Source organism: Bombus vancouverensis, chromosome 4 (assembly GCF_051014615.1).
Source record: "Bombus vancouverensis nearcticus chromosome 4, iyBomVanc1_principal, whole genome shotgun sequence".
In the NCBI taxonomy this organism is placed as follows: Eukaryota; Metazoa; Arthropoda; class Insecta; order Hymenoptera; family Apidae; genus Bombus; species Bombus vancouverensis.
Genome location: NC_134914.1, coordinates 17,997,810 through 18,018,838, shown reverse-complemented (window position 1 = coordinate 18,018,838; position 21,029 = coordinate 17,997,810). Strand labels below are relative to the sequence as shown.

Here is a 21,029-nt window from a genome sequence, read left to right as displayed (position 1 = left end):
GACTATAGCGCGTGTATACGACGACGGCTACTGCCACGCGTTTCGTACGATCGCAGTGACATTGAACAACGATCGTTCGACAGAGGATCGCACCAGCGACGCAGGAATGGACGCGGAGCTCATAGTATCGATAAACGTGTCGCTGGATTCGAATTCGTCGGATCATCGTTCAGACAGCGAGGTGGAGGCGCAGCTACAACCGATCTGCAACGTCACCATAGAGTTGTCGTCGTACGCGGTCCTCAGCGACGTCCAGGTCTGCGTCGACGTATCCAAACCTCTGGTCGTCGCTGACGATTTCTACGCTCTTCCGAATCTCTGTAAGCGAACTCGAAGACACTCGTGTCTGGACGTTTTACGTCAGCCGAATTCTCAACTTCCAGGCGAGCGACACGCGACGAAGACCCGAGTGTACGTGGACGGGGATTTGCCGGCGATCTCTTCGGAAATTAGAGCGACCGTGACTTACCGAACGGACGCAGGTGCCTTCAGATCGGTGCGAAGAACCAGCCAATTGCCCCTGAAGACGATGTTGAGAAGCTGCCCGCCTGAAAGCTCGGCCTCCTTCGTCACCGTGATCAAGAGCGGCGCTCCTTCGCTCACCTTCACCCAGCTGTTCCCCGGTAAACGCGTCTTAAATTCCGTTCCGTCGATCGACGATGGCTTTCTTTTTATCGCTTCCTCCTCTTCCTCGGCTCCTGCGAAAATCGAAAACGGCCAATCTATCCTTCATCATTCTGAACAAATTCTTGCACGTTAACGTTATGGACCCGTGGCTCAGGAACGCGAACGTTGTCTGTTCAGAATTCAGCGCGGATCAGTCGCAAAGACAAGGGTGGAACGCTCTGGGTTTGCGGCACCTGAATTCTGGCCACACGGTCACCGTCGTTTCCGGCAATGCCGGAAATCGATATCGGGTACAGTCCAACGACGGGTTGTCGTCGACCTTGGTCGTTTCTCGACTGATCGACAGATCGAGGAGCAAAAAGGAGGAAAGTGTCGGGACGACCATAGGACAAAATCATATTCGGTTGGTGCATCAACGGATAGACGATCATTTTGCCGCGCGACAAAAGATTAACAGAATAACGGTAAGTACGGAGGCAACCGATCAACGTCGTCTTTCATAGAATCGTCGAAACTATACGGTGTTGTATTCATTGTCGAGCATAGAACGAGATAGGTTTGCTGACGAGTCAGCTGAGAAACGTGGAAAGAAAAATGCTGCGAGCCGTGAGAGAAAGAAACGAGCGATCTCTGCCCGATACCGGATTGCCGTTCCTCTTCGATTCCACTTGTGACGCGATCTTCGCGCTCCTCGAGCAACTCGCGCAAGCGCGAGCGGTGAGTTTATTCATTTTTTGCTTATTTCATTCAACGAGCATGCGTCGGTTGGTACCGGATACTCCAAGTTGGAGTTAATTTAAAGAAGAAGAAGGAGCACTGAATATAAGCGGCGACTTTTGCAATTTCGTCTAAGATACTGTGGATGCCTTAACCCCTTAAACTACAACTACGGGCGTAGCCCGTAGTACAACGACCGGAGCAAACGTGAATATTTCGGGCATGGTCCTTTGTACGATGATCGGGCCAAATGTGAATGTTTCGTGCATGGTCCGTAGTACAATGATCTGACCAAACGTAAATATTACAAGCATGGCCCGTAGTACGATGATCTGATCAAACGTAAATATTGCGGGCATTGCCCGTAGTACGATGATCTGATCAAACGTAAATATTGCGAGCATGGCCCGTAGTAGATGATAGAACCAAACCTGAATATTTCGGGCATTGCCTGTAGTACGATGATCTGATCAAACGTAAACATTACGGGCATAACCCATAGTAGGTGATCTAATCAAACGTAAATATTGCGGGCATTGCCCGTAGTACGATGATCTGACCAAACGTAAATATTACGAGCATGGCCCGTAGTAGATGATAGGACCAAACCTGAATATTTCGGGCATTGCCCGTAGTACGATGATCTGACCAAACGTAAACATTACAAGCATGGCCCGTAGTAGGATGATCTGACCAAACGTAAATACTACGAGCATAGCTCCTAGCAGATGATCGGATCAAACGTAAATTCTCGAAGGTAAATCGTAGGTTAAGGGGTTAAGGGGTTTGAGGATGAAAAAATCAGCGATCTCGCTAAGACAGTTCACGATCGAGCAAAATCTATCGATACAGCCGAAGTTACCAAAGTTACTTCTATATGGAACGATATGGAAAAGTTGCCTTCTTTTAACGATGACCTCAGGATCATATAATTTTCAAAAGTACGAGAATTTCTGAATGGTGAACGAATTGGTTGAGGATCTCTAAAACTAAAGTCAGATCCTGTATGGTGGCACGTTGATGGAGCGTGAGCATGTTCGAAGCGATAAGAATATTTTCATACTTACGGCAAGTTTTTGCTTATAATAGAAATTTATGTTGCATACTTTCGAGCAATTTCACGCGATTCGACCGTGCTGGATTCCATATTTGAGACGCGTATTCGAAGTATGGTATAACTAGAGACGGGTAAAGTATTTTAATCCCTTAACAGTTTATCCTGGGTATGACTGGAGCAGAGCGTCAAGTACCGTACAGTTTATCCCGAGTGCGATGTCGGCACGGCGTGCGTCAGAACTGTTTAGCCCTTCGGTCTATTAAAATTAGAAGCTCCGGTCTAGAAAATCTACATATTTTGTATATTTTAGAATACTTCCGTTCGCCATAAAAAGCGTGAAAAAATGTGTTCTATATTAATAGCAAGCTTTCGTTTACAGAGAGATTTTGTTCCGGTGTAATCGTCGACGCGAACGCAGAATTCGAACACGGGCCAAATTTTGTACGTTTTCAAATTCGCATGATTTTTCCGTATTTCGAAATGACTATAGCTTGCTGGTAATCGAAAATATGAAAAAAAGGACAAGATACCGTTCGGACTAGAACGTATTATCGTGTATTTTGTATTTCAAAATTTATTACACGCCACGTAATTATCGAAAAGGTACTTGCAAAACGCGATTTTCTAAATTTGTTTATTAGCCATGAAATTATTTTAGAACGTGAAAAAATTATGCAATTTTTTAATTAGAGAAGTTAAGGGCGAAAGGTTTTTTGGAAATTCGCGTGGTGCTCCGTAACGACACTCGATGATTTTAAGGCGTTGTTTTTCTTACACGGTTAATTAATACGGTCAGCAAAAGATAACGAGAAGGAAAAAGTAACGTCTAAAGCGGTTGTAGTTCCTTGTTTGTCCACTGCTGCGTCATTTATAGAGTAGGCGAAATCAAGTAGTGTTTTCTTCCGCGTGAAACGCATAACGCGATATCTCGAGATATTAAACGGTAGCATGTTTTCAACGTTTCATTCATAAAGTACGAAGAAATCGCTTCGAATGTCCCAGGCATCGATTAAGAATTCCACGCTACTCGTATACGCGTCGCAGCAGCTGTTAGCCAGCGATTTACAAAAGCAAAGCGAGGTAATCGTTGTACGAGACTTCCCGTTTGTGTGCACGGTGCGAGTCGCTTGAAGTCGTTACTTTTACTAGTACTATTCGCTCAGGTACTATTGCTATTAAAGCTAAGTTCGATCAGCTGTTAACTCTAGAACTACCGACATTCGAGAAGCGGCTATTCTCTACCAAAACCAGTCGAAACGACTGGTCTTTAAAAAATACGTAACAGTAGAATATCTTTATATTTATTGATCTGTCGTTATCTTACAAAAGAAACTCCATGTTCAGAGATCATAAAAACTATATAATAACAACTTTAATAATAACAATAAGTACAATAACGAAGAATATTCAGTAGCAAAATCTTTGGTAACAAGAATATTAAAATAAATTTGCATTGGTAAATATAACAAGTACAGGGTGATTGGTAACTGGTGGTACAAGCGGAAAGGGGGCGATTCTAGGCGAAAAAAGAAGTCGAAAATATGGAATAAAAATTGTTTTTTTTAATTTTTCCATCGAGACAACGATCTACGGTGAGATCCGTTATAACGAGACGCGACAAAGTGCACGCGTACCGAGCAAAAGTTCAAAGTCGATTTTCCCGAAAAGAAAGCCTCGAACGAAAAATTTTTATTCCATATTTTCGACTTCTTTTTTCGCGTAGAATCACCCCCTTCCCGCTTGTACCGTCAGTTACCAACCACCCTGTATAATAATAAGCGTAATAAACGTGATAGAATAAATAAAATACAAATATAGCTTAAATTATTCCTTCTTCCGTGTGCATTTTCCGCATACGTATTTTTTTACAAAGATTGCAAATGGCGATGGTCTTATTATTATTACAGTATCCTATCTGACATCGTCAGCTGTTGATGCTGTAACTTGGTTTTGGTTTCGAACACTTTGACTGCCACGCGGAAATCACAAGTTTCGCTGAGTACGCCACGAGAGTATTTTTATTATTCGAAGCGTACAACGGCAAAATAATAATAAATTAACGACGTAAGACAACGTTCTTGCCCAATGGACAGTTTATCTCATCGGTGGTCACGGGTGACCACCGTGGCGCCTTGGTAACAATTGATAGCGACATATTATAACGAGTCTTCGTTTATTTCGACAAACCATTCGCATTTGTTATTTCGTCGCGAGCAAAACGCGCAGAATATATCGTTGAAACGCGTAGAAGATATTAGTAAACGGTATTTGCTCGTTCTATATATAACAGTAAGGTATGTGCACACTTCTAACTTCAATTATACGATTATAAAGCGGCATTTACGATTATTTTCTAAGCTGTGTTTGGAATAATACTCGTAGATTTCCCCTCGAACATATGGACGCAAACACAGTGCATCGTTAGATGCAAGAGTTGTTCTCATTTTTTTTTTATCGATTTTCTGATAAAAGTGTTTAATCGTTCAATGGGACACTTTTTGTCTCAAAGTATCTTCTATTTATCGGTAATATTCGAAATGCCCTAACTGTCAATCTTCGTACAATTTTTAACAAGTTGTAACGGAAGTCGAAGAAGTAGAGGAAGTTTCGTAAGAAGTTGAAGCGCTCCGGTCATCAATGACCGATTATTGTATTTGATCGTATTGTATTTGACCAACGTGGCAGTCAAAGTATTAAATCGATAAGTAAATTAAACACAACGAATTGTCTCAGGAACGAGAACGGGCCGGCCACGAGCTTCGATGCAGCGTCGAGTTGTTATTGTTGCTGGTACGATCGAACGCGACCAACGATAAATACGAAGCGCTGCGGGCAGCGATCGGGTTCGAACCACGTCCGTGCGATCGTTTCGTAAGTAACGTCATACGCAACGTCGATAACGTGCAGCTTCGCACGGTTCATTCAGACATAACGAAGCTTCGCGTGTGCAAACAGGACTGGGAAGAAATCGTCGACGCGGCTCTGGCCGCTCTGCTGAAGTCCGTTTTGAAAAAGTCTGGAAGCTCGGAGACGCGATCGTCGTCGACGTGGAACGCGCTCACACCCATCGCGTCCAACAAGGAGGTGAACAAGTTGAAGACGCGGCTGGTCCAGGCGATTCGACGACTCGAAGGCTCCAGGGAATCCGACATCGCGGAGATCGAGCCGAACGACGGCAACGTCGAGTCTGCTTAGTAGCTCTCCTTCTGCTTATTTTCGTTCGTCCTCCTGCGATACTTCTCCGTCGAATTGGCCTGAAAAATGCGTTTCGGGAAGCTGGTTGTTGGATCGATCGAAACAGGTGATGGAGGCGCTGGCGTGGAAACTTTTCGCTCGATCGATCGCTCCTATTGCGAGTTTGCTCGCGCGGTTTCATGGCCAACGAGCCGCGATTCGCGATCCAAGCCACGCTACCGCGGTATCCTCGAGAAGTGGATAAAACGCGATGAAACGCGTTGCTCGAATCGCCGAGCCACGCCACGATGATTCATTCTGGCGCCGTGATTCTGCTTTGCCGACTCGTTAGTTAACGAAGGAATCGCGCGAGTCGAAAGATTCGTCATTTCGTCTGGCAATTCGATGACAATGCGCGTTTTGTTCCATGATTTTCCGATAGTTACACGCACCGACGCATCCGCGATAAAACGCGATCGGACCTCGCGTGCACCGCATTCCACGATAAATCTTTTGCACGGTCGATGAACGTTCGTTTCGAGCGAGTTTGATCGTCGAACGGTTCGCAGCAACGACCACGGTGATATACGTTGGTTTCGTGTGTGACGACAAGCGCGGACGCGTTTTATCGCGATAACCGAGCTTTTGTTCGAGGCCGTTTCGAGGAACGAACGTTCGCGGTCGGAAGCGACGCGTTAGAGGAAAGACCGCATCCTCGATGAGACATCGAGCGACAAATAGATTCGCCAACCTTTCCGCTTCGCCTTCTCCCTGTCGCGTAGTCGCGTCGCGTCGCATCGCGTCGTTCGCTTCGTACCGGTAGTCACGGACAGTCGAGAATCGTCGCGATTCTGTTGTTTCACCGTTGCTCGTTGCCAGTCGTTGCGTCGTCTTTCGTTTCTTAGCTGCCGATGGTGTTCGCCGAGAACGGACGAAGAACGGTAATACGTGCGCGGTGTCTCTGTTCTCTGTGCGCCGTGGGGATTACGCGGAAACTCGTCCGAGAGTCGGCAATCGACGACCTTCTCGGAAGAAAGAACGATCCGACGCGAGATGCGATTACGACCGCGATTTCTTTCTTACACGGTAATTCACGATTGCGACAGCTACGCGATCGATCGGTCGCTTGTTTTGGTCGGCTTAAGAAAAAAAAAAAAAAAAAGAAAGAAAAACACACGTTTCTATACGCAAACGCTACGGCGATACGGAAAATTCGGCGCGCGCGTTGGTTCGCGACCGATGCAGGACGGACAGCTCGTTACCGCCTCCGGAAGCGATTGATTGCGAACGCCGCTAATTAGCTTACCATATACCGATAAAACCTGCCTCTTTGCCTCTTTGCCTCTTCGCCAGGACGACCGAGAACGGTCGGTCGGCTCGAGTTCCTCCGACTTCCCCTCTGCCTAGGCATCCCGCGCGCTCGCGTGCCTTGCACACCCGTCCTCTTGCCGCTTCGAGATCCTCCTTCTCCTCCATCTCCTCCTCCTACTTCTGCTCTCTCTCTCCGCCTTCTGCTCGGCCAGGCTAAAGCAGGATACGGTCGTTTCCGGAAACGCGATCGAGATTACGCGCGAATCGTACGCCGCAACCTTCTTCCTTTTTCACGCTCGAGATTGCGTCGCGAGCGTGGCGACCTCGAGAACCTGCTTCGGAAAGAACGTTGCCCGCTTTGAATTTCGCGCCACGCCGTGCCATGGTTATCGGGGTCGAGCGTCGTTCCGCCGTAGAGCGAAAGAGACAGAGAGAGATAGAGAGAGAGAGAGAGAGAGAGAGAGAGAGAGAGGCTCGTCGGCACGGCGCATGATTTAAAAGCGGACCACCTCGCTAAATTCTCGAACCCCCCTGGGACCACCAATGGAGTTCTTTCGAAGAGGATCGGAATCTCCGTGAGAGCGGTAATCAGGGATAACGAGGCGGTCGAACCGACTAAACGGCGGCAAGGGGAGCGCGCGGTTAGAGAATTCTCTCACAGGGCTCTTCTTCCGACCAATTACCTCGGTTCTCGGCTCCTACCCTAAATACCTATTGCCTCTCTTTCGGTGGTCGATATCCCCGAGCGGGCCAGCCGTGTGGGCCGTCCATCGTCCTGTTCCAACGTTCTCCACCTAACTGCGAGCTGACCAGCCGAGGATGCGTTTGCGCCTTCTTCCTCGTCTACGGTCTACCTGACGATCTTACAACGTGTACCTCGCCTTGCAATTTCTTTGTACGTTAGTCGCGTGTTTGAAAATTTCGCGCGGCCCGAGAAGGTCGTCCGGCGGCCTGGGTCGAGAGAAAGCAGCGCGCAACGTCTCGCTCGATGGACTCTCGTAAATCATCCTAATGGAAGATGGAGCGGCCGACGGTTTCGAAGATTCCACGAAAATCGTTCCGATCGAGCCGGAAGATAGGGATGAGCCGAAAGATAACGATGAGCCGTAAGATAAGGCGCGGTAACGACAGGGTCCCTCGAGACTTCCGCAAATTTATCGTCCGTTTTTCTGATACTCGGAAAACTCGAGCTTCCGGTCGAGTCGTGGGCTCGCAACTCTGGCAGAGTCGAACGTACTCTGACGTCGTACTCTCGCTATCTGTTGGAAAGGAAAAGCGTGGCGAAGACGAGCGCGCGGCTTTGTTTTTCGAGTAACGCTCGGCGAACATCGCGCGGTAGTTACGCGCGCGAAGGCTGCGTACGCTCGATTCGCCGAAAATAGCCGCTAGTGTAACGCGCGCGCGTATCGGCCAACGTCGTCGCGTCGTAGAATCGCAAGAGAAAATAAATTTCGCGACTGGAATCTGTTCGAGGAATCGTTTCTTTTCGTTGATCCCGCGAATCGGAATGTTACGATGGAAGAAAGACGAGTCGCGTGGTTCGCGTTTCGCGGCTCGCGCGTGGTCGCGTAGCCAAGCGGACCGCGACGCTGCCAACGATATTTCGAAAACGGCGCTTCCCACGCGAACGTCTGTTCAGCGTTTGCCGCTCGTTTATTTTGCTAATTCAAACAAATGCTCTCGATCGATCGTTTATGGCGCGCGGCTGGCACGTCTTTTCGCGGCGTGGTTTCTTTCTCGCGATAAGCCTCGGAGGAAGATGGGAGGAAGGGCCACTCGGCGAGACGAGAAAATCGGCCGAAGTCGGGCGAACGTTAAGCAACGGTCGACCGGTGAATCGAAAGCGAACTCGTTGGCCGAGGTTTGCCTTTTCAGGTCGCGAAAGATGTTTGGCTCGCGTGCGAGCGATATCCCTAAACGACCTTGCCGCGAGCATGTCCCACGTTACGTACACCGAATGTGCAATACGTACGCGTACGTTCTCGCGCGAGTTAATCCGAGTTCGACTCGATCCGATCCGATCCCCTGTCACACCTTACGATATTATACGATACGATGCGATACGATACGAAACGACACGATACGATACGCGTTATTATCGTGGAGCGGATCACGGCGCGGCTCGAGCGAAGCGTTGCGCCTACCGGATACGAGCCGTGGCGATCGACACGCGCGCGGCTACCGACAACGCGTCAACAACGACAACAGCGATATCGTGTAACGAACCCGACGCTCGGTCGAAACAGATTCGAACGCTGTCCGTTACGTGGAGAAAAACGAACGTAAGGTTCGAGTGGAAGAGGAGATATCGCGGAGCAACGGTACTCTTCGGCTTCGTGCTCGTCCCGTGGCGTTGCAACGAGCAGCGAGAGCGGTCCTCGCGTCATCGAAGGAGCCCCGCGTCCTACGTAGTAGGCGAAATTTCTCCGTAACGGTCGCGAGGCGATACCCGGTCGGAGGACTGTGCCAAGCGAGGTTTCCGCACGACCTTGCACTCGTTACGCGAAAGAAAGCAAAAGCGAACGACGCGGTTGCAGTTTGACGTTCCGCTCGTTGCAAACAGGACCGTTTCTCACTCGTCTCTCCTTCGTCCGTTTCCCTCCGCTGTCCGTCCAATCTGCTCTCCTCTGTTTTTCGTTCTTCGATTCCTCCGTTTCGTTCTGCTCGCGCGTGCGTCGATGATCGCGGATAGCGCGATCGAGTCTTAATTCCGCGTTTTTTTTTCCAGAGACACGCGCGAAAACCGATTCGCGCGTTCGACCGCGATGTCGCGAGGTAACGAAACTATTCGACGCGAACGTTGTTTGCACGTTCGGCGATGACCGAGTGGAATTTAATAACGAGTGGCGTGCGACTCTGCTTCTGGTCTAGCTTTCTTACAGAGCGGCTCCTCGTTGCAAGGGCGCGCTTCCACGAACAAAGCTAACAAGGTAGGTAGTACTTCTCGTTACGAAGATCCGCTCGCGGAATACTCCACATCGTCGAGACGCGACGGAGAAGAGAGCAAAGATGGAAAGAGAGGGAGGCGACGAGAGGATCGGAGCCGCTCGTCGTGCTCGCTAAGCTGCCGCGGAACAAGAAAGGAAGAGGTGCATACCTAGCGCGTCGTTTCTTTCGCATCGGGTCGAATCGATCGTAAACTCGTTAATGGTATCGAGGTTAATGCTCGCGGATCGATCGGGTCGGCGAGCAGGCTGTTTGTGCGAAATCCTCGATATTCCGCTGCCGGATATCTCGTAAAAACGCCGTATTATTGAATGCGCGCGGCCGATACGATTATCGAATTGGAACACCGTCGATAGAACGGCCGGATTTCCAAGACGTTGCCGTTGACGAACGCGACGGCACCGATCGAGAGGAATACGCGACCGGCCAAGAACCGGGAACGCTGGTCCAGCGAGTCAGCGGTGTCGCTGGTCGTTCGAAGTTCGGGGTCGGACGAGTCGTCTCGAGTGGTCGTACGCCGCGCCGAGGAATCGGCATTTTCCAGCATTCCGATCGAATAGGGACGCGCGTGATAGCCTCTCTTCTCTTCTTCTCTCCTCTCTTCTCGCCACCGGCCCCCTAAGATAAAACGTACGTTTCGTAGCCGGTGTGTAGCTACTCGTTCGTGCTCCGCGACGCGACCAAACTTTTTCTCCTCCGTCTTTCTTCCTTCTCTCGCCTCGTCTCGCGGATCGGTCTTCCTTCTACCTTTCTCAGCACCGATTCGCGCAATCCGGTCGACCGCTGCCGTCGTCTATCTTATCGCTGGTGTATGACCAGCCGCGGACGCGACCACGATCGAACGAGTTGCCGCCGTGTGCTACGTCGAAGAATGCTTCTCGAGATCGGTAGTCGTCGTGCGAGACGCTCGTCCGCTCGCTCCGAATCGATAGAAATCGGACGGCTGTCGCGTTTTGTCGCGTACAAAAATTGTCAAACTACCGGGTAATCGAATCGGCGATGTCCTAACTCCTAACCCATGCTTCCAAGAGAGAGAGAGAGAGAGAGGAGAGAGAGAGAGAGGAGAGAGAGAGAGAGAGGAGAGGAGAGAGAGGCCGAGTTCGAACGTTCTCCCCCTCTTCGTCGAAACCTCGCTCGCAGTTTCTCCTCCGCTGTTCTCTTCACCGGTTCTCCGAGCGAACCCACTCTCTATCGGAGGCAACTGCCTCCTCCTCTTCCTCCTTCTCCTCCTTCTTCTCCTCCTTCTCCCGATTCCCAAGCTCTTGTTCCTCCAGCTTCCCGCGCTGCTACTCTGCCGCCACCTCCTCCACCACCACCGCCACCACCGCCACCACCGCCACCACCGCCACCACACCGTCACCTCCGCCGCTGGCCCGACGACCATCTCCGACGTAGCCACCACTCTCGGCCATTTCCAGTCGCCTTTCCCCGCTGTACCTCCGCTCTGGCTAGTCCAACACGCAGCTACGGAGCCTCGTTAGTCGTTACACGCTCGAACGATCCACGGTGGTGGAAGTCGCAACGGAACTTTAGTGCAGCTGCGGCGAGCAGCTGACGCGGAATCGTCGGTAGTTGGTAGTCGAGGTTGCCCCGCGAACGCAGTAGCGCGGTTCGATTCTTCGAACGGTGGTTTTCGTTTGCGACGCACCGCGCGCGCGCGCGGTCTTTTACGCGGTTGCGAGCAGAAACGCGAAAGTTAGTCGAAACAGTGTTGTTACGGGGATTCCACAGAGAGAAAGAGAGAGAGAGAGAGAGAGAGAGAGAGCGCGCGTCGTTTCGAACACGTCTCGGGCTTTCCCGCTCGTCAAATGTACCAAGTCTCGATTTATCGCGGCCAACGGACAGTAGCCTCGTCGACGCGTCGGCGCCGAGTGTCACGGGTGCGTGGCGATACTTCGACCGAGTCGACGTCGACGGTTCCGGTAAGTCGATTCGTTCCGATTCCCCAGCGAATTTTTCGTGCTTCGTATTCTGGAACGCGTGGAACGCGCGGTTTGCCGAACGATACGTTCGCGCGTGCCGGTTTCGCGATCCTGCGAATCCCACGCGAAGAACGAAACGTCGATGCGACGAAACGACGAACACCTGTGACGATGTATAACGCGGTCGACGTCGAGGATGTAGCCGCGACGTTCGCACGCGATCGAACGATCGATCGATCGATCGGTGCAGCTCGCCAACGATTATTCGAAATCGAACGAGTGGTGGCGCGTGGAATTTGCGCTCGATCCAGCAGGGTTAAAGAGAAGAGGAGGAAGAGAACGGTCGCGCACGATACAGGATCGAAGGCGGCGCGTAGCCGTCTGACAGCCCAGAACACGGTGCTAGATGTCGCCAGTGACGCGATCCGCTTTGTCCCGCTGATCGTGATCGTCCAAGACTCGCCGGCTCGTTCCCCTTCTCCCGTCCGTCTTTCCTTTTCTTCTCTTTTCTCTCCATCTCCTCTCGGTTTCTCGGCTGTTCCCGCCGTTTCCATTTCCTTCTTTCTTCCGATTTCCCTGTTTCGCCCTCGCGGTTACCTTCGACCGGCACCGACGCGTAAAACAACGAGCAACGAGGTAGAGAGGCAGGCCAGCTCGCGCGTTCAAGGTGCTCGCATACCGACGCACGCGCGGCCGGATCGCGCGCTGGCCCTTCTCGTTCCACGCACCTGTTCCGTTGTTGTCGTTCCGCCACGGCGTGCTTGCACGCGACAGCTCGTGCCACTTACCTCCAGTTACTCGTCGAGAGCCGGCCTCTTCGCCGATCGTGTAAGAACACCGCATCGTGGATGGCGCGCGTGCGTTCGTCCTCCACCTTCGGAGACGGTGTTTCGTCTCGTCGCTTTCGTACGGATTGCCACATCGTGGACGTGGTCGCGATCGAGTCGTCGGTGTCTTCGCGCGGTCGCTAGTTCCGCGAACGATTCGCCGATCGGCGTTTTGCCTGGAACGCCGTCGTCGTTGTTTGGTCGTAGGCGGCGCGTAACGCGATCGTCCGACCGAGCGATCCGGCCAACGATCTCGCGCGTTTTTCTAGAACGAAGCTCCGATGCAAAGTCGACCTGCTCTTCTCTTTTCCCTTCTCCTTCTTCCTTGTCTTTACCTTCCTTTCGTCCTCTCGTACGCGGCTGTCCGACCGTACTCGGTGATCGACGATCGTACGTTACTCGCAAAAAGACGAACGCGCGTTTCAATTTTCGAGCCAAGCCAAGGGTACCGTTCGCGCGGTCGCGTCTCGCCAAGCACGGGGAACGTCCGAATGAAAAAACGAGGTAGAACGGCGCGCAACGTACCGGCACGTTGCACGATAACGCGCCTCTTTCGGACAACGTCCGGCGAGACCGAGTCTCGCGGATGACGGTTTTTCGCGTGAAAACGTTCGCCTCGAGGAAACAGCCGTTTACGTAACGCGACCGTAGGTAATCGAAGTAAGTTTTCACGCGGTTCGGCGACGCGTACACCGGCCTCCTTCGCGTTCGAACGTCGGTTCTCGATCGGGCAGGAAGATCCAGTCCCGAGGATCGCGTTCGAAAAGGAACGTTCGGTCCGAGGGACGCGACAACCCGACCAAATACCCGTTGCCTGCTCGTTTATCCTCGGCGGTTTATCCTCGTCGGCCTATCTCCGTGAACGCGACCGAACCAGGTCCGGATCAGGCGTTATCCTCTGCTTCTAAATCGGAGATAAACGAAACTCGTCCCGTCCATTAGGACGCGCGGGAACGCGGGACGCGGCGAAGAGAGAAACGGCGCAGCGAGTGAGAATTCGGGGGGAAAAGCGAAAACAAAGAGACGGGCGTGCGTTCGATGGAAATCGCGTTGGAAGCGTCGGATCGCGAGTGTCACCGCGGACGGAAAAATTTCGCTCGACTTTCTAAGCTTCGAAGGCAACGGCATGGCGCGCGGCGATCGATCGTAGGTTTGGCCGCATTTTTCCCAGTCGTAGGAGAAGGCGTCGCGAGATTCTATGCAAATATCGGTCGGCAACGGTCGCCCCCGGACGAAGCGACGACGACGTGCGAAGCCGATGCGACGCGAACGAGGCGCGCGTACGGCACCGCGTAACACGGTGCGCGACCCCCGTGAATCGGGCGGCTGATCATCCGGCGACCGCGTGGTGGCCGCGAGTAGATGGAGTAGATCGTTTGGCGAGAATCGGCGCGCTCGCACGCAGGAGGACGCGAGTCGGTCGGCCGTAACTGCGCGTTTCTCGGAACCACTACGAACCGGCTGTTACGGATTTCCGAAGAAAGATTCCGTAGGTTGTGCGCGCGACTCGTGAAAATATACGAAGATCTAGCGCAAATATACCGACGGCAGGAAGGTTACGACAACAATCGTTGGATAGACGGTGGCGAGCGCGTTTCTCTCTACCATCGTGCGACTCGTTCTCAACAACCGCTCTCGATCGATCGTTCCTTTCTTTTCTTTCCGTTTGTTCGCGAGACGCGGCGAGGGGAGAGGAGGCGATGCGAAGCGAGGCGAAGCGAAGCGACGCGTTCCGGGGGTTACTCGACACGGCGGGGCGCGCCGCTATCCACACAGCCTTGATCCGAATTCGCGCGCCAGTCCGGCGCGCTTTTTCCCGTAAATCCATTCGTCGAGTCCGTTTCTCCGATTTCGATGGTCGTTGCTGGCGAAATGCGAGGAAATCGTGGAACGTGGCCCAGCGCAGAAACGCGACGATCACTCACGGAAGCTTTTGCTTTCTCTTTTCTAGTAAATCGTCGTGATCGGCGGCGAAGGGGAAGACCGAAGCGAAGGCGACGCGCACAGCGGAACGATATCGATGTGGAGGATGAGGACGAGACGATCGCTGTCGAAACCGTTGATCCTAGTTGCGGCCCTGGCTTTCGTTTCGCCGATCGGTCGGTGCGGCGCTTCGGAAAGCATAATAGGTGAGTTCGCTGTGACAAAGGACGCGGCGGTGTCGCTCGATTCGCGGATTCGCGCTAACCGATCCGACCGCGATCGCGATCGCGATCGAAAGTCGGTGTAACGAACGCGAACGCGAGGCGGGTCACGCTCTATTAACGGGTTTTAAAGGCTCTATTCTTAGTCCGTCTCCATTATCTACCGGTCTATTTGCACCGCAAGTGGTCGGGTCGAATCACGACTCGCGGCAAAACAGGTCTCCGAACGTTTGAGAATGACGGCACAGCCGTTCGCGTTACTCCACGGTAGACGAGAAATTCCAGCGATTGCCCGAGACGAGTCGAGTTGCGTAATCGCGCAGCAACGAACGCCCGCGCGTTTGCCTTGACTTTCGATCGAATCCATCGAAACAGCCTTCTCGTCCGTCCGTTCGTTTCCATCTTCGTTTCGTAGCTGGGTCAAATCGAATCTCTCTCTTTTTCCTCCTTTTTCTTTCCTCTTCGCCTCCGCCGTTGCCCGTTCTTTCTCCCACTTTCCATTTCCAACCGCGTCTCGTCCCACGATGCTTCTCGAAACGCCCGAAAACGGAATACCCGAAAGAGACGAAGACCGAAGAAAATTCCGATCGCCGTTGATCTTTCACCGATACGCGTTCGCCCGTCGAACGTCTCTCGCGTTTTCTCGTTTCGTCGTCGCGTTCGCGGCTTTCTCGCGAAACGGAACTAGACGCGCGCGCGCGCGCGGCTCGGAACAAGAGAAAACGACCGGCGAAAGGAAAAACAAGAGAGAGAAAGAGAGAGAGAGAGAGAGAGAGAGAGGAGAGGCCGCGGGGAGGACACTGCCAGTCGGGGGTGGGGGAGGGGAAGGAGAAAGAGAATGCGAAGGAAACGGACGGCGCGAACGCCAACGCCGCCGCGTCTTTCTCGCACGCATTCCTGCGCACTTGAGAAAAAACAAAAAGAAAACAACCGAAAAGGGAAGAAGAAACGCGTGATTTAGCAGCAGGACGGAACGGATTTCTCCGCTTTTTTGTTTTTTTCCACTTTCCACGGAGTGGAAATTCGAACGGAAGCGCGATGAGGAGCCGCGCGACTAGCGATAGAGCGCGATGTCGAATTATCGCGCCCCGAAATTCGAACGAAATGGAACGGAGACGCGCGGAGACGGAAGGCCGGTGCAAGTGTGAAAAGAGCGTAAGAAACAGCGTCGGGAGTCGCGTTCGCGTTGGAAAAGCGCTGTGGAGAACGCGATGCGCGATCATCGCTCGCGAGATAGACGGCCGTGCGAATCGCGAACAGGTTAGGGGCGCACGATGTTAAAGGAAGGTTGTTTAAAGTGTGCAGGAATATGTGCGCGAGGAAACCGAGAGGGACGTTGCGACGATGGCTTCGCTGACCTAACACAACGCGGCTGGGGAAAGGCCGGCCGAACCGTCGACCTCCCATAGATATTTGACCTTCGATGCGCGCACGATCGATCCCACTGGATATCGATAGCTGTGTATCACGTAAGTAAGAAAGAACGACGGAGAATCGAGATTCCGATCGACCGCCACGACGCGACGCCGAGCGCCGCTCGACGACCGCGATCAGCGAGCGCGTCGCTCTGGTACTTGCTTGGTACACAAGGCGACGCGAGCGACGAGGAAGCGTGGAACAACGGCGAAGGTCGATTCTCGAAACGAGCGTCGTTCGATCGCGGTACGATGTGGCGCAGCGCAGCGATCAGACGTCGGATTTATCGGCACTCGTAATCGATATCGGGCGACCGCGACGCGTACCGATCGCGTCGCACCGTTCGCATTGTTATTCGCCGTTCACGGCCTTTGCTTACAGGAAGCCGAGAAACATGCGACATCGAAGGAGAAGATTTCACCGTGGACAAGATCCCGAATACCAGATGTTTCAACTGTTTGTGCAAGGTAAACGGGGAGGACGGGGCTCCGCGAGGACGGCGTTCAACCGCGCGCGCGTTACGAGAATCCTTAACGCGATGCCACGCCACGTTCGCAATCGGTTCGCGTTTATCCGAACCTGTCGGACGCAGAAATTCTTTCGAATGAGTGGCGATCGTTGGCGCGAACGCGATGTCAGTGAGACGGCCGATGAAACGACGACGTCGATGACGACTATCTTCGGTTCGTACTCGATCCGAATGGACCGATAGACCGAATGGATCGATGGAGTCTTGGATTCGCCGTCGAGAACGTTACTCTCGTCCGATGCTTTCATCGCCGATAATCTCTATTATTTTCGAGAGTCTCGACCTTCTCGCTGCGAGACCATCCGTGACCCGCGCGTTAAATAGCTTTACGTAATCCAACCGGCAGATAAACCACAAAGCTTTAATTATAGGCCGCGCGATAAGAGGCGCGAGAAATAATTACGCCGGAGTTGGACGATAGTCGCGCGGCTGGAAGCGAGATCTCGGACCTTGGGCATCGAATCTTTTCATCTACCGCTAAACGATCCGCTGTTTCTTCTGTTTCGCAGAACGGTTTCGTCGAGTGTAGGAAACAGCAGTGCCCCAGCATCGAGGGTTGCTACACGTTGCTGGAACCACGCGAGGAAGAGTGCTGTCACAGGTGTAAAGGTAAGCGGAAATGGACGTTCGAATCGGTCTAATTTCGTTGCACGGGTCGACGTGGCTTGTTCGAGTAGCTGCATCGTGCACAGCTCCCGGAGAAACGGATTCGCGCGGAGTAAAAGAGAGAAAGAGCGAGAGAGCGTGTGAGTTTCGACGCGAGTGGAATGTCCGGGGCGGAGCATTGTTCCTAGAGCACAAAGGCGCTTCTGTTCGTCGATACGTCGCGTTGATACGCCGATAAACCCGAGCAACTTGGGCATCGCGATCGGCTGTTTACACCGGCAACCGTCGCGTTGCGTTGCTCCACGAACCGACTCTTTGCTCGATCGAGGCCAGAGGATTTCTTATCGTCCGTTTCCTCTTCTTCTCCTTCGCTCTTCTCTCGTCTCTGTTAAACGCGCTCGGCACGAGCCCTGATTTTCCCACTGCGAAATTAATCCGAGCGTTCTTCGTCGCTTCCTCGCCTTTCCAAAGTTTAATTGGTTCGATCGGCCCAAGGTTGTACGCGGAATGGAGTCCATCATGAATCCGAGACGGAGTGGATCGAGGAGAACGATCCGTGTAGAATCTTCACTTGCAAGGCCGGAGTGATCACGGAGTCTCGACTGCACTGCTATACGCCTTGCGCGAATCCTATTCCGGCCGCAGCCGGCCAATGCTGCCCGGTGTGCGCAGGTGAGTACGTCGGCAAGCCGGATCCTCGATGTCGGACTACACGCAAGATCGATTCTTTCGTAGGGTGCAACGTAAACGGACAGCTAGTGACGGCAGACAGATCGGTGACCACCACCGAAGATCCCTGCGTTACTTGCAGATGCAACGCTGCCGGTCGATTAACGTGCGCGAAACAGGCCTGCCCGGTGCTACATTGTCCCGGCTCGAAGATCGTTCACGATTCCGGAGAATGTTGTCCACGTTGCAAAGGTAGGCCAAGTTTGTTAGACGGAGCGATACGCGCGGTTCTCTGGTCGATGTTGCCCTGCACGCGCGTCGTTGTCAACAGGCAGTCGAAGATACTTGTCACCGCCGAAAGGCGCGTGCATGCTGGGAACGGGTATCTACAATTCCGGCAATCAGTTCTACCTGGATCAGTGTACGCGGTGCAGCTGCTCCAATTCCACCGTCTCCTGCGTTCGAGAAACCTGTCCGGTACACGACTGTCTGGCCGAACATCAGATCGCTGTTCCCGGTCGTTGCTGTCCCCAGTGCTCCGAGGTCGAGGAGGTCCGACGATCTTGCACCTACGCCGGCAAAACCTACGGGGCGAGTATTTATTCCGATCGAGAAGTACAACCATCGTCGGTCGATCGATCCGCTGCTCGTCGTTCGTCCAACGCGACCTCGTTCAAAGATTTATTAAAGGTTCTGTTTTGTCCTAGGCAGGATGGCGAAAGTTGGAAGCTTGACTCGTGCAAGGCATGCGCCTGCATGCAAGGTAAAGTACGCTGCGCGATGCCGATGTGCCCACCGTTGAATTTGCCCTGCCCTCCAAACTCCAGATTGGAACATCCGGAGGGCCAATGCTGCCCCCGTTGCGTGGAAAGTAAGCGCACCGCCACCACCGCCAAGCGTCGAGACGTGGTCGCGATCCTTCACGTCTTTCGCACGTTCGTTGTTCGCAGGTGACGGAGTGTGCACCGTTTTCGGCGATCCGCACTATCGTACGTTCGATGGCAAGTTTTATAGCTTCAAGGGACCTTGCAAGTACCAGCTAGCCAGCGATTGCTCGGGACACACGTTTAGCGTTCGAGTGACGAACGACGCCAGGTCCACCAGATTCTCCGCATGGACGAAAACGATCGCGATCAAGGTGAGCGACGGAGATGTGCGCGCCGATCGATCGATCGATCGAGCTCAGTCTCGTCTCGACTCTCTCTCTATCCGCGGTGGTGGTCGTAGGTAGGCGACTTGAAGGTGAATCTCGGGCAGAAGATGCGAGTGAAGGTAAACGGGAAGAAGGTGGAGATACCGTATCGCATGGCGAACCGGCTGGACGTGAATCGCACGACGGACAGCATAATCGTGAGCACGCAGATCGGAATCAAGGTTCTGTGGGATGGGATCAGTTTCCTCGAAGTATCGGCGCCGACTTCGTACAGGGGACGGCTCTGCGGTCTCTGCGGCAACTTCAATTCCCTACCAAAGGACGACTTTACCAATCGTAGGGGCAAACTGTTGCAAGATCCTCAACCGTTCGGTCAATCTTGGCTAGTGGGGGCCAAAAAGAGCTGCGTCAGGCCAAAGCCGAGCGTGAGCCCGGATCGGGCCAAACGTTGCAGAGGACGAAAAGATCACAGGTACGGTGACATTCGATCTATCCGTCGTACTCTCATTGGCTATTCGAATTGCGCGCGTCCGACAGTAGCCAGCAAATGTAACAACATGGACGTGTGTCGCGCAGGTTATGCAACAGGCTGAGGTCGCAGATCTTTGACGCTTGTCACAAGAAGGTGAACCCGACCATGTACTACAAGGCTTGTCTACAGGACATGTGCGAATGCCCGACCGAGAATTGCTACTGCGAATCGTTCACCGCATACGCGCACGAGTGCAAAAGGCTGGGCATTCAATTGCCGCACTGGCGAAAATCGACCAGATGTCGAACCGGTTGGGACCAGTTCTCGGGATCTGGCCCATCTCTCGGTCCGCGTTTTCCTTGATCCATGCGTACGTCCCCTCCTTGTCCTTTCTCTCGAGCGTCGAGAAAAAGAGAAAAAGAGAGAGAGAGAGAGAGAAAGAGAGAGAAAGAGAGAGAAAGGTGTCCAAGGCGATCGACGTCCCGCGACCGCGAGGAAACGATCGTTCGCGCCTCTTCTCCTCCCGGTCTCTGTCCGCGTTTGCCGGATTCGCGAGCGATCGCTCCGCGAAATTCTCAGCTAGTCACCGCGTTTGTTAGCCGCGACGAACCGATCGATTCGCACCGCAGACGAGCAAACGCATCGCGCATCATCGTACAACTACTGTACACCCGCGTCCCGTCGACGATCGCCCTCCTTCGTCCTCGCGAGTACACGACGTCTTCCTTCCCTCTCCTCATCCGATCGCGAATCCTATCGAGCTCGGACGATTCCGAAGCACCGTGCAGTATTTCGGCCGATGAGCAGGCTCGCGGCATATCGTCTACGTAGCGGCATTCGTTAAATCCTCGATATTCGTGGATTTAAGCCGACATCGCGTAAAACCGCGATACCACTCCTACTTTCCATCCTTTCTTTCACGCTACTCCGCCTCCCCTTCTCCTCCTCGTCGTCGTCGTCGTCGTTTCTCTCTTTTCTTCGTATGTATATAAACGTGCACGTTTTTACGATTAGATGTTCGATCTCGACGAGACGTCGTCGACTGTACATAAATACCCCGGACCAGGCTCGCGAAACAGCGAGTCGATTCTTCGCGGGACGTGTTCCCACCGCGATTTCTATACCTTTGTTCGGTTGTCTCGCGTCTTTATTACCTCCTCTACATTTCGTCGTTACTTTTCTCTCGCATCCTGCTCCTACTACTCGTTTTCCTATTCGTTTACGTTACGCGTCCAAATTGTACATAGTTCGAGTATAGACACGTGCGTACGCATACGCGCAGCGACACGTATATGCGTCTACAAGTTCAACTATATGGACATGGCCGTCAACGTCTCGCGAAAGAGTCGCAAATATACCGGAGATAGTCCAAAGCCTTAGCCAATTTGTATCGACTATAGCATAGAGATGTTCTGGCACGCATCGAGTACGAACGAAATAAATGAGTTATATTCGTAAA

General features: G+C 52.7%; 2 protein-coding genes across 2 annotated transcripts in view; both read left to right on the top strand.

The window, feature by feature from the left end:
* The window catches only part of LOC117166725 (Bardet-Biedl syndrome 9), a 23,646-nt gene extending 7,487 nt beyond the window's left edge, over positions 1–16,159 (top strand). The window contains exons 16-23 of the mRNA XM_076617826.1: positions 84–320; positions 384–623; positions 805–1,091; positions 1,174–1,344; positions 5,135–5,272; positions 5,357–5,702; positions 14,533–14,710; positions 16,024–16,159. Coding sequence (XP_076473941.1) covers positions 84–320; positions 384–623; positions 805–1,091; positions 1,174–1,344; positions 5,135–5,272; positions 5,357–5,596 — 1,313 coding nt within the window. The 3' untranslated portion in view covers positions 5,597–5,702; positions 14,533–14,710; positions 16,024–16,159. The remainder of the gene's footprint in view (positions 1–83; positions 321–383; positions 624–804; positions 1,092–1,173; positions 1,345–5,134; positions 5,273–5,356; positions 5,703–14,532; positions 14,711–16,023) is intronic.
* cv-2 (crosveinless 2-secreting protein) lies at positions 6,487–21,029 on the top strand. Its single transcript, XM_076617825.1, has 11 exons — positions 6,487–6,516; positions 11,412–11,754; positions 16,523–16,608; positions 17,180–17,279; positions 17,772–17,948; positions 18,012–18,197; positions 18,277–18,536; positions 18,657–18,816; positions 18,896–19,083; positions 19,173–19,570; positions 19,675–21,029. Exons 1-11 carry the CDS (start codon positions 6,487–6,489, stop codon positions 19,931–19,933), a joined length of 2,187 nt encoding a protein of 728 aa, XP_076473940.1. The 3' UTR covers positions 19,934–21,029.

Excerpts from the sequence above, each read along its gene's own strand:
- cv-2 (XM_076617825.1), top strand. The coding sequence starts at position 6,487 with ATGGTGTTCGCCGAGAACGGACGAAGAACG. Across the intron at positions 16,609-17,179 it reads GTTTCAACTGTTTGTGCAAG|AACGGTTTCGTCGAGTGTAG; the intron begins GTAAACGGGGAG and ends TCTGTTTCGCAG. Across the intron at positions 18,198-18,276 it reads ATGTTGTCCACGTTGCAAAG|GCAGTCGAAGATACTTGTCA; the intron begins GTAGGCCAAGTT and ends CGTTGTCAACAG.